The following is a 14,149-nucleotide window of genomic DNA, read 5'->3' as shown; positions in this document are numbered from 1 at the left end:
ATATGTCTGTAGAGTTTTTTATAAATGTTTATTTCAGTTTTATTTATTTTAGTGCATCTAAGTAAACTAAATTCAAATGAGAAATGAGAATACTTTTTATATTTTATTTTATTTCAGTTAACATTTATTTCACACAATAACCCTCAAATATGCCCTAGATATTGATTGAAAATTGTCCTTATGAAAATTGTTCTTTATAGATGAAATATTTTATAGTAGAAACTTTTGTTTACTTTTTTTCCTCCATTTTAATCTGGATTAAAACATGCCAGAAAAGATATCTAAATACTAAATATAGATAATTTATTATTATTATTATTAATAAAAGTTGTATTCTTTTGCACTTTAATCTGTAACATGTGTTTTACTTTATACTTTATTTTTGTGGTGTAGTTGTATTGTTTTTAAATCTAGAGTTATTTTTGTTTTAGGAAAAAAGTTATTAAACTTGTTATTAAGAGGACAGAAGTTTTTGTAACTTAATTCAATATCATGATAAATGCATCAGCAATTATAATTATTTTTATAATTGTTAATAAACTATTAATATAATTTTGTCACATGGCTTGCCACAACATTGCTTCCGCAGTTTTTTTGGTTTTGTTTTGCTTTCTTGAGTGCTAATGCAAAATTTAAAACGCACAAAATAATGCAAGTGCATAAAATATATTATTTCTGGCCTTAAATAGTTGCATTCCACTGCATTACTTCTCTCCTGTCGAATGCATTTTTCAAATAGCGTGCGGACGTGAAGTCAGTCATGTATAATTTCCTCAAAGAATTATGTGCACTATGCATGCTGTGATCTACCGCTGCACAGCAATTTCAGCAATCACGTTCAACAGTTGCAGCAGAAGCTGGTGAATCAAAGGCTGCACGGCTCAAGCGTGGTGTGCAAACACAAGCTAATCTTTGCTCTCGGGGCAGCGGGTTTGAAGTTTCCGACTCCTGCTCGCTGCCAATGTGACATTACATCAGCCGTCGTCATGGTGACACACTTTCTGTTGTCCTCTGCGTCAGCTGTTTGTCCTGGTCTTCAAAAGAGAAAGAAAAAAACATCAAATGCATAAAAATGCTGAAGCATCAGATAGCGTTTGCAAAAACATGCACGCCTGGCTGTGCTGTTTATGTGTGCGTGTGGCTGTTTTGATTTTAATCCACAGCACTCCAGTCCATCAGTTAACATCTTGAGAAGACAAAAGCTGAAATAAATCCATCAAGACGTATTTAACTAAAATACGAGTTCATGATCCTGACGGCACCCATTCACTGCAGAGGATCTGTTGGTGAGCAAGTGATGCAATGCTACATTTCTCCAAATCTGATGAAGAAACAAACTCATCTACATCTTGGATGGCCTGAGGGTGACTAAATGTTCAGCATATTTTCATTTTTGGGTGAACTATTCCTAAATAAATTCAGCCCAACGGAATGCATTCAGATATATGGACTGCACTGACTGCTAAAGGCTGAATTATATTAGCAAGTAATAGCTCCTAATTCATTTTAATCAGATGAATGCAATGCATTGAGGACTGCTGAGATGTTTTCTGATGAAATAACGGCTTGTAGTGGGATGCAAAGCACCGTGGTGGCTTTATCTCTGTGTCAGGAAGTGAAAGGCATTGTACACAATAAATATTGTTGGCTCTGTGACGAATTGCTTGCATTTCTCTATTGTCGCTTGGGATAAAAGTGTCTAATGAATGCATAAATGCAAATCTAAATGTAAAAGTGTCTTTTAAATGCATAAATGTAAAATGCAAAACCTTATAGGTGTAAATCGCTGCCGGTGTGAACGCATTTGTAAGTGTTAGCATCTAAATTCATTCTGTTAAACTTCATCTTTCCTGTGCTTTAGATTCATACGGTGCAGCTTCAGCCTCACATTCGCTGCCAAATGTGAAGTGTTGCAAAGTCCTTTCCCGTCGCATACAAAGTAGTGGGCAAACGTAGCTGAAAAAGCACAGATGCACCGGAAATAGTGCACCATCTGGACACCTTTGGCTCCTGTGATGAGAGATGCTCTAATCCCAATCTCACGTACTGTACGGGACCGATACAGCAGCCATGAGCGGTCAGATGCAGCCAAATCCACTGAAGTCTGCGGTTCTCAAAGAGACGGACCACAAATTAGATCTCGTTTATGCAGTATTAGTGGTTTCTTTAGACCTCAATGAGATCTGTGCTCAGATTTGATCCCTAAAATGTCTACAAAAGTCAGAGATTTCAATATGAACTCGTGATCTGAGCTGCTCTTCACATTCATTTTATAGCCCTGAACAGGATTCTGTGATTGTGTAATCGTAGAATTTATTGCGGTATAAAGCAAACTGTGCATTATTTGCAGCCACTTGCATTTTTGTCTAATTTCTGCAATTTTCTAGCAAAACAATATTAGCATGAGATGGGGCAAGCAATATTCACTAATAAAATCCACACTTTCAGTAACGATGCACAAATGCATTTACAGATAGTTGTACTTGTACTGTCACTAACACAATACGTAAATACGTCATGATTATTGGTGAGAATATTACTGTAAAAAAAAAGGCCACATTTCTGCAAGTTTTGTTATTTTAGGCCACAAAAATCAGAAAAAGAATTCTGGTGGGATTATCTGTTCTCTTATTATATGACAGAGATTCTCAAACTTTTTTGGCAGCTTAACCTGTTTGACATATAACATTTTTCTCGAAGCATATTAAGTACATTTTTGAGAAAAGCAGCAGCAAATTCAGTCATTTTAGGCCACACAAATCAGAAAAATGTCCACAAAATCCAGGTGGGATTGTCTATACTCTTCCTATATGACAGGGATTTACAAATTTTTTTCAATAATTAAATAACACATTCGCAGATTCCCTGATGTCATTTAATGGTCATATAATATGCAGATAAACAAATGAAATAGTTATCCTTGTTTTAATACACTAGTGGTCAAAATTTTGGAATATTTAACATTTTTAATGTTTCTGGAAGAAGTCTCTTCTGCTCACAAATCTGATGAATATTTGATCAAAAATATACAGTAAAATATACAGTAACAATTATACAGTACAAAATACAGTAAAATTGTGAAATATTTTTACAATGTAAAACAGCTGTTTTCTATGTGAATATCTGTTAAACTGTAATTTATTTATGTGATCAAAGCTGAATTTTCAGCATCTTTAAATCAAATTTTAAATCAGCATATTAGAATGATTTCTGAAGGATCATGTGACACTCAAGACTGGAGGAATGATGCTGAAAAATCAGTTTTGATCACAGCAATCAAATACATTTTACTATATATTCACAAAGAAAATAGTTATTTTAAATTGCAATAATATTTCACATTTTTTATTTAATTTTTGAGCAAATAAATGCAGCATTGGCGAGCAGAAGACATAAAAAAACATTAATTGTTCAAAGTGTTTTATTTATATTTAAAATGATTTAGTTTAATTTGAGATCTATCTGTTTAACTATTACCCTTTCGTCAGCTGTGCTTCCTTCACGAAAATGAAGTACTGTTGACTGAGCTGTGTGTTTTTAAGAAAAGCATCGAGGTTGAACGTGATAGCATCTGCTGAGTGATCCTGTGTCTCAGTATCAGAGTGTCGTTCACAGAGAAGCGTACAGCAGGCGTTGAGCTGATTTTTACACAGGGTTACAGGACTGGTCTGTGGGTTTAACGGATGCAGAGCTGGAAGCCTCTGGCAGTTACTGCTCTTTAAGACGAGCGCTGCAGATTTATGGCCTGTGAGAGGGATACAGTAGAGCGACCGTTATTAAGGGTGCTGCAATTAAACTGACAATTTGTAAAGTAAATCGTCTTAGTTCTGCCCCAGTCAGGCGCTGGATAATCAGAGCGGCTCGCAGCCGGCGGAAATCAATTCTCAGGCCCGGCTCTATCTTTTTTCTCCTCTTCCTTCCTTCTCTCATCTGTTTATGTGTCTCTCTGCTCTTATACAAGCTCTCTTCACTTGCTCATTAGCTTTATTATTTCTCTGTCTTTCTGTCTGGCTAGCTTTCATCATTTACCCTACCCTTTTTTCCTTGACCTTTTTTCCTTCTTTATTTTAGTGTTTATATTCTATTATAGTACTCATTAATATTTTTTTTAAACTTGCTTTATTTTTATATTTTCTGTTTTCATTGAATTTTAGTTTAGGTTTTAGTAATTTGTGTGTAATAGTAATATTTAGTAATAGTTCGTATTTATTTATTTTATAAATTTTTTGTTTATTAGTTTTTGCTTTTTTATTGAGCGTTAATATATTTTGTGTCAGTTTTAGTAATTTGAGCATTTCAGTTATTTAGCAAAGCAGCATATCTCATTTTTATTTAGTAGTTGATGTACTAGAATAACTAAAACTGAAATAAAGATGAATAAAAACTATATAGACATTAAACACATAAATGAAAAAATACATGCACGAATGATAAACAACAACTTTGCTAAAACTTGAACTAAAATAAAAATAAAAATGTAAATATATAAAAATGAAATCATTAGAAAAAAACCCAGAATAATAAAATAATTAATACTTATTCAGAATATTAATAATTACAACATTTAAATAATTTAAAAATATAAAAACTAATAATAAAATAGTAAAATATAAAAACTCATTCAAAATATTAATAACGTTTCTCAACTGTCAATGATACTAAAATAAAATAAAATATTAATTAGACTGTGTCCATTTCTTGGCCTTCATTCCTTTTCCATACATTGCATTCTCTTTCTCTCTCTCTTTTTATTTAAAGCTACTTTATTGAGTGACTGTACAGAGCAGGAGTCGTGAATTGATTTCATTTCTTGTGGAGTGGAACCATTTAGCGCAGATGGAGAAAGACGTCCCGCTGCTCTGGGATCCAGCCTCATAATTTAAGAGGAATTGTATTCAGCTTCTGTATTCTTTAACGGAATAGGAAGCGATTGAGGTTTGGTGAACGGCTCAACAGTTAGCACACTTCAGTCCAATCACACGGCTTTGTTGAGTTTATTTAACGCCGGCGCTCTGCTGTGTTTGCAAATAACAACTTCTTCTTGTCAGACTCCAAATCATTTGTTAAAGCAAGCAAACTCTTGTTCAAGGTGCAAATGACATCAGGCTTCATCGGTGTGGGCCGACGGCTTCAGGACGGTCCAGTGGAACCGCAAACTACAAAATGCATTGCTTTTTCATTTGCATTCGGTAAACATGGAGTATGAGAGGAAAACAAAGACAAATTGCAAAATTATGCAGAAAAACATTTATGTTTTGTCTGGAAAATAAATGCAGGGAGACTGTAACAGCAGAGGTCATTTTTATTTGTGGATTTTTGTCTTATTTATTCATGTGAAATATACTGCTTTAAAGGGTTAGTTCACCCAAAAATGAAAACTCTGTCATTAATTACTCACCCTCGTGAATGTGGTAGTTACCTTGCTGTCTATGCAGGGTCAGAGAGCCCTCAGATTTAATCAAAAATATCTTAAATTGTGTTCCGAAGATGAACGAAGGTCTTACGGGTTTCGAACAAAACGAGGGTGAGTAATTAATGACAGAATTTTCATTTTCGGGTGAACTAACCCTTTAATAATGATCATTTTGACAGGTTCGATTTGATTTAAATTCAGCTTTGCATCACAGGATTAAATTGGCTAACTAAATAGTAGTGCTGGGCGGTATACCGGTTCATACCGAATACCGGTGTTTATTTTTGTTATGATATACATTTTTTAAATGCCGCTTAAACAATGTTGGGAACGCGACACTGTTTGAAAGCTGTCTCTTTTCACTGTTGCTCTGTGGTGAGGGAACAGCTGCATGTGTTACTAAGCGTGAAAGTTCAGAAACTGAAGCTGTAGAACTAATAGAACGAGATGACACAGAAGAACTCATCCACAATATCCACACTGACCTCCACAAATATCCAGCGCCCGCTGCCATCAGCTCCCGCGTCTCACACACACCAGCGCGACTTTAGCACTAGATTTAGCAACTTTCAGACCCTTTTTGCGGCTTTTTTTCCATAGAATATTCATACTGACAAACCTAGAGACTTTTCTGGATAAAGCTTAGCTATGGTTCAGTTGGGTGTTTAGTCACTATTTAGTGTGGTATTTTTTGACAATATTCACTCATCATGACGGTAAAATAGGGCATTCTAAGTCAATATACTGCAGTATTTCCTCTCAATCAGTAGAAGATATGGTTAACACCCGCTCATGCATGAAAATGTCATGTACCGTGAAACCGTACCAAAATACCATGATATACATTTTTGGTCATACCGCCCAGCACTACTTTTTCTGCAGCAGTTTATTTCTGCTACAAAAGTCGTGATACTGCCTGCTACAGGTCACTGCAGGTACTGCGTTTTGTGCGTTTCGCCCTTACTCACCCAAACTTGTCAACAAGGCTACTTTATGTGAACGCGAGTTCCTTAGCAAGTATTTGTGAATCAGGCGTTTTATATATGAGCCGACTGCAGCCCAAACCAGCACATCCAGTGCAAAAAAAGGCTTTGGATTTTTCATTTTACTTAATATTATTTTATTTATCCATTATACTGAAGAGACCTTTTTGAAGGATATTGTTTTTTTAGTTTTTTGTAATTTTGAGGTGTGCCATTTTATTTTGGTTTTAGAAAATAAACGTGATTGCTCTCCTCACAAATCAACTCTTTCTTGTTTTTGTTTCGTGCTCTCTGTGCCTTGCCCTGGACTTTTATGTCACTTCCTGTCTCCCGTGGTGTTTGTAGTCAGTTTGTAGTCCGTTTGTTCATTGGTTCCCCTTGATTAGTCTTCCCAGGTGTGTCTTATCTTGTTAAGCTTGTTAGCCCCCTGTGTGTTTATAGAGCCCTAGTTTTTTGTGAGTTGTCGAATGTAACGGTTGTCTGTTTGCCAGTCATTCTGTTCTTTGTTCCCTTTGGTTTTTGGCTTATTGTTTTTCCATTAATACCAGCACATAGATCCTTGCCTCTGCCTTTTCCGCAGCTTCTCCACAACGTTACAGTTTTTCACTGGCATGTCTCTTTGACTAGTGCATTTTTTGAGCCTATATTTAGTATAAGTAAAATACTTAAGTTAGGGTGACCATACGTGCCATTTTCCCAGGACGTGTCCTGGCCAGGATTTCTATATTGCCTAAAATATCTAGGTTTTAGCTTTGTTTGCGTGTGCAGACTGATCGGTGTATGACATCAAAATACCATACAGACGGCTCCTTATGCTTTCAAAATGCTCTCGAGGTATTTTGATGTAATACACCGATCGGTCTGCACACGCAAACAAAGCCAAAACCTAGATATTTTAGGCTATATAGAAATCCTGGCCAGGACGCGTCCTGGGAAAATGGCACCTATGGTCACCCTACATAAGTACTGTTAAAATCAGATACTCTAAGACTTTTACTCAAGTTGTTTTGGAATTGGTGACTTGTAACGTGTAATGGAGTAATTTTCACTGCAAGGTATCTGTACTTTTACTCAAGTATGGTTTTTAGGTACTCTTTACACCTCTGACTATATCTGAAATAGTTTGAGCTGCAGTTCAGTTGCTGACAGTTCAATAGAAATCAGTTGAAAGCATATTATCAGTATATATTGTAATAAATATCTGAGAAGTGATTGTTGCATGTGATTGTATTAGTCTGTACAGAGTGATAGTCGATGTAAAAAGAGCAGATGAACACAAAACAATTACATAGTCAGAGTATTATATAATCACAATTTACAAATTATTTACTTCTCTATATATCAATGATTTACATTTAGTTTTGTATTTGTATATTTACACTTAAATCTATGTATTGCAGTTTGCATTTATATACATTTACAGCTATAACTGCATACTCACGATTTACATTTATGCATTCAGATTTATAACTATATTCTGATTTTTTTTAGTTTCATACTAATATTTACGTATTCAGATTGACTTCTATATATTCTGATTTACATTTATATATTAAAATGTATAACTATATATTCAGATTTACAGATTTTATGTAATTATTTATAATTGTTTTACATAATTATCGGCTCTTCATAAACATTAAAAATAAATTTTAATTTACATTTATTTATTTTATATCCACACAAAACCACATATGTGAGCCTGGAGCACAAAAGCAGTGTTAAGTCGCTGGGGGATATTTGTAGCAATAGCCAACAATACATTGTATGGGTCAAAATTATACATTTCTCTTTTATGCCAAAAATCATTAGGATATTAAGTAAAGATCATGTTCCATGAAGATATTTTGTAAATGTCCTACTGTAAATATATCAAAACTTAATGTTTGATTAGTAATATGCATTGCTAAGAACTTCATTTGAACAAATGTAAGGATGATTTTCTCAATATTTCGATTTTTTTGCACCCTCAGATTCCAGATTTTCTAATAGTTGTATCTCAGCTAAATATTGTCTGATCCTAACAAACCATACATCAATGGAAAGCTTATTTATACATCTCAATTTAAAAAAATTGACCCTTATGACAGGTTTTGTGGTGCAGGGTCACATATGCTATTTACATTTATGCATTCAGATTTATAACTATATTCTGATTTTTTTTAGTTTCATACTAATATTTACGTATTCAGATTGACTTCTATATATTCTGATTTACATTTATATATTAAAATGTATAACTATATATTCAGATTTACAGATTTTATGTAATTATTTATAATTGTTTTACATAATTATCGGCTCTTCATAAACATTAAAAATAAATTTTAATTTACATTTATTTATTTTATATCCACACAAAACCACATATGTGAGCCTGCAGCACAAAAGCAGTGTTGAGTCGCTGGGGGATATTTGTAGCAATAGCCAACAATACATTGTATGGGTCACAATTATACATTTCTCTTTTATGCCAAAAATCATTAGGATATTAAGTAAAGATATTTTGTAAATGTCCTACAGTAAATATATCAAAACTTAATGTTTGATTAGTAATATGCATTGCTAAGAACTTAATTTGAACAAATGTAAAGATGATTTTCTCAATATTTCGATTTTTTTGCACCCTCAGATTCCAGATTTTCAAATAGTTGTATCTCAGCCAAATATCATCCGATCCTAACAAACCATACATCAATGGAAGCTTATTTATTCAGCTTTCAGATGATGCATACATCTCAATTTAAAAAATTTGACCCCTGTGACAGGTTTTGTGGTGCAGGGTCACATATGCTTGTATTGTGAAAACGAAACGAATGAGTATAAAATGTAGATGTTTTTATATTTTCTCTCTTTTACTCAGAACATCCTGCTGTACTCAGACCTCCAGGAGTCGACCTTTGACCTGCGGAAGCTGCCGACTCACTGCTTTGATGCCATGGATCATTTCGGCAAGTGTTTCCTGATCATGAAGCTGAAGCACGAGCAGGAGATGGATGCGAGAGCGGGAAAGGACTGGAAAGCTGTGCGTGTGGATCTGGTGGCTCCGCCGCTGGAGCGATTCACTTACGCCCTGCTGGGATGGACAGGATCCACGGTACGAGCACAGATATCTGCACAACCAGTCAGTGCCAGGACTCGATCACCCAAAACATCAAGCACGATCCTGACACATCTTTCACATGCTCAGAACAAAATATTTAGGCATAAATTTAAGATTTATATATTTGAATTGCATATCAAATGTCCATGCATTTGGAGCACACAGTTTTAACATTAATGAACTACTAAACTTAATGTGATGCATATTTGTAATAAAATAAAATAAAATGAAATTAAATGAAATAATCATTGCATAGTGTATTATTAGTTATTTCATTTTATATAAATCATAAATAATCATAATTTTTAAATGTATAAAATTATATATATGTATACAGTTAGTTGGTTAATTAGTTTGTTGATAATCTGCATGAAATTATTACTACATATTGCAGTGTACACTTAGAAACTACTAAAAAGCAATAATAATAATGTTCATTTAAATTCATTATTATTTTTTGATTAAAGAAATTTTGTATGAACTTAAAAAAATTGTAACTAAGAAAAAATAATAATAATATTTTATTTTGCCGTTTATTTCCAGCCCGAGCAGCCGTGACCTAGAGGAGCTTTAGATAATGACAGAAAACATTAAAACCACTGTATGTTTGAAGAGCTTAATGGAGGAGTGTTTAAAAAGGTCTGCTGGCCACCATAAGAGTCTCTAAAGAGATTCATGATGCTTAATTCCATAAACAACAACATCAGTGCACGGTAGTGTGTTCAGGTTCACTTTAAATCTCATTTAACTGCTTTATTTGCTCAAGGGAAATATATAAACAAGAAATAACAAACTCCATAATATTGCAGACGCTCTACAGTTTAATGGCTTAATTCTTTAGATTATTCTATTTGTGTACGAGCGGGAACTCACTGCGCTCTGGTAATATTATCTGTAACTGATCAGACTGTCCGATATTATAATGCACAATGTGATTTGCACAAATAGCATGGGTTCCTGGATCAATATCAACATTCATGTGCTGCATTTAATCTCATTGCAGTTTACAAAAACATCTGAGATATTAAAAATATCCCATTTGGGGTTTTATTTTATATTTCCAATGTGTAACAATAAATGTGTATATATATATATATATATATATATATTACACTGTTTTAACATTAATAAATGTAATGTTATGCATATTTGTATGTCATGCATAAATGAAATGGTAATGGTAATTTCTGTAATAGTCCTAATAAATGGAATGGATTTTAAATACAAAATAACCAGCATTATTATATATTTAGAGTTTATTTCGAATTTTTAATAAATTAAATATAACTTATTTATAAAGAAATGTTATAAACAATTTTATGAATATATAATTTTTAATGAAAAATAAAAACATTTTTATTATTATCATTATTATTATGTGTAATGCATTTTGAATATTATTATTTTACATAAAATTATATTTTTAATACAATTACAAATATATTTTTTCTATATGAATCTAAATTTATTGCTGTGATGTGCAGCTGTATTTTCAGCATCATTACTCCAGTCTTCAGTGTCACATGATCTTCAGAAATCAGTATAATATTTTGATCTGTGAACAAAAAAATTCAGGTTTGTTGAACAATTTTTTTCAAACTAACTTGGCTGTATGAAGGTGCCATTAAATGCATGAAATTACCATGTTAATGTGCAAAGAAGATGGTAAAACCATGGCACTCTTAAATTAAAATTTCAATTAAAATATATGAAATCGGTTTTCCGTTCTTTCTCCAGCTGTTTCTAAGAGACCTGAGACGGTTCGCCAGATTGGAGCGAGGAAAACTGCTGGACAATCACGCGCTGTATGACAAAGCAACGGTATGGCACACACACACACACACACACACACACACACACACACCCACCCCTCCTCATGACTGCACTGAACACAGCTACTGATCGGAAATAGAATATGTGAGAAATTGCAGCACTCAGTATGACGACTGTGGGAGCCAAGGTCTTTCAGGTCATTAAAAGACCTTTTATAAGAATCACCGGCTGATTCTATTCTCCAGGTTTCATGTGCATTCAACAGATCGGCATGAAAAATACAGGCTTTTTATCATTATATTTGTCATAAGTTGAAATGTATTCTTGACAAGCTTCTGAGATTTTCCTTTCGATTATGAGCTGTGCTTCCATGACATGAAAAAGCTGGGAATTGTTGAATATGGAGGCCGTATTTAGAAAGTCAAACTAAACGGCTGACGTGTGGCAAGATCTTTGTCTTCAGATGGTTTACAAGCAGATTTAGCATTCAGTATTTTTATTTTCTGTAGAGAACAGCAGATGTTCCTGTCTCTGCTTTCATCCCATTTAGTGTTGATTGAGTTCAGAGAGCAGGAGTTCCATTAAACTTCCTAGAGGTCCAGTCTGTAATTTAATTCGTTTTTTTCTGAAAAAAGAACAAAAGCGATTAGATTAGCGTCTCTACTCATCCGAGTGAATCTGGGCGATTAGACGAACGGATCTTGATGTTGATGACTTGTCTCTATGAGTTAGTCTATGGTTTCTGTCCGCTGTTCACATGAATAAACAGTGAGTTGATGATTTTTTTCTGCAATTATGATTCTTGTGTAAATGCTTTGTGAATCTTTTGATGATATATGTTGCTTCAGATGCTCTTTTCTCCATGTGTAGGAAAAACATCATTATAATTAAGGCATTTTGTCTTGATGCAACTAAAGCAAACGCTTCTCTAGAGCTCAAAACACTGGCAGGTGTGTGTGTGTGTGTGTGTGTTAGTTTTAGACCAAATTTGGAACTGAAGAACTGGCGCTCTTTCCATTCATGAGTGTGAATTGAATTGAATTGAATTGAATTGGCCACCGCTCACAGGAAGTTGGATTGGAAATATAAATAGATCTGTGTATGTATTGATCTGCGAGGCCTGGAAACTTCAAACTTCAAGGCTTTTGAAACTTTCAAACAAGCCAACATTCACATATTGTTTTTGCTTTATAGTTCAAAATGACAGTCGCATGAATTTATTTTGAATTTCAGTTCATTTTAATTCTGCTTATTTAAATTTACCATTGTGTTTGCTACCCCAATTAAAACTCATTTTTTAATCAGGAATTGCATTGGTATTAAATGAGTGTGACACATGATTGCGTTCATTAGACACATCAGAAAACAATCGGGCTTGTTGCTTTGACAACTGCATAGCAATACCCTAGCAACCACATAGCAACACCCTAGCAAGCGCATAGCAACCACTGGAACGTTGTGACTAGATTATGTTCATCAGTCACATCAGAAAACAATCAGGCTTGTTGCTTTGACAACTGCATAGCAATACCCTAGCAACCACATAGCAACACCCTAGCAAGCGCATAGCAACCACTGGAACGTTGTGACTAGATTATGTTCATCAGTCACATCAGAAAACAATCAGGCTTGTTGCTTTGACAACTGCATAGCAATACCCTAGCAACCACATAGCAACACCCTTGCAACCACTGGAGCATTGTGACTAGATTATGTTCATCAGTCACATCCGAAAACCATCAGGCTTGTTGCTGGGACAACTGCATAGCAACACCCTAGCAACCACATAGCAACACCCTAGCAACCACTGGAACATTGTGACTAGATTGTATTTATCAGACAAATCAGAAAGCAATCGGGCTTGCTGCTGTTACAACTGCATAGCAACACCCTACCAACCACATAGCAACAACAGGCGTGTTGCTGAGACAACTGCATAACAACACCCTAGCAACCACGGGAGCATTGTGACTAGATTGCATTCGTCAGACACATCAGAAAACCTACAGGTGTGTTGCCATGACAACTGCATTAGTAAAACCCTAGCAACCACATAGGAACACCTAAACAACAACTGAATTGTGACTAAAGTGTTTGCATGGGAAAAATAGCTCATGTTTTCTTAAGAACTATAAAAATCTGCTTATTTCTTGAACTCTATTAGGCGCTAGTCACACTTTTCACCTTTCAGTTCTTGTGTTGTGCAGTTAAAATGTAAATATGAGGAACAGACAGTATATCTTGAAATATATGAATGTTTTGAGGAATTATCGCAAATCCCATACATGCTCAAAGGTTATAAAAAGGATCAGAGTAATTTGACCTCATTCAGAAATGCACATATGTAGCATGATGGGGTTTTGGCTTGATTCGGTCCTAAATATGGATTACCACGTTCATATTCTGATGATGGACATTAGAGCCATATGTTAAATAGCTGCTGATAATTTCATCATGTTTATTGTGTTCAGCTCTGGCTGTTAATGTCGGTTTGTTTGTGTGCAATAAATTGCTTTGGTTATTGTGTTCGGATAAAATAAGTCCTCTGCACAGAGATTTCATTTATTAATGCATTTGCACACACAAATAAACACATGCACATTAGCAGACTGACTACCACACACACACACACACGCACACGCACACACACACACAACATACACTTTAATGGAAAACACAACTGCAGTCTGGCGAAAAAAAGAAAAACTGATTTGTGAAATAATTTTTTACAGAGGTGCAAATTAACTGTCGGGCTTAAAAATATATTGGCTTTTTCCCGACAATGACTAATCAAACGTGAGGTCTCGATGGGCGGCAGGCGGCGGCTTCTGGCTTAGTTATGGCACTCGGCTCATATTAACATGCATTGATTTTCCT

General features: G+C 34.6%; 1 protein-coding gene across 1 annotated transcript in view; it reads left to right on the top strand.

Annotated features, from left to right (window-relative positions):
• Nucleotides 1-14,149, top strand: part of dntt (deoxynucleotidyltransferase, terminal) — a 158,281-nt gene that overhangs the window by 91,345 nt on the left and 52,787 nt on the right. Inside the window, exons 11-12 of the mRNA XM_016250250.1 lie at nt 9,260-9,493; nt 11,237-11,320. Coding sequence (XP_016105736.1) covers nt 9,260-9,493; nt 11,237-11,320 — 318 coding nt within the window. The remainder of the gene's footprint in view (nt 1-9,259; nt 9,494-11,236; nt 11,321-14,149) is intronic.

Source organism: Sinocyclocheilus grahami, unplaced genomic scaffold, assembly GCF_001515645.1.
Source record: "Sinocyclocheilus grahami isolate Dianchi unplaced genomic scaffold, SAMN03320097.WGS_v1.1 scaffold979.1, whole genome shotgun sequence".
NCBI classification, from domain to species: Eukaryota; Metazoa; Chordata; class Actinopteri; order Cypriniformes; family Cyprinidae; genus Sinocyclocheilus; species Sinocyclocheilus grahami.
This window is presented reverse-complemented; position numbering and strand designations above follow the sequence as displayed.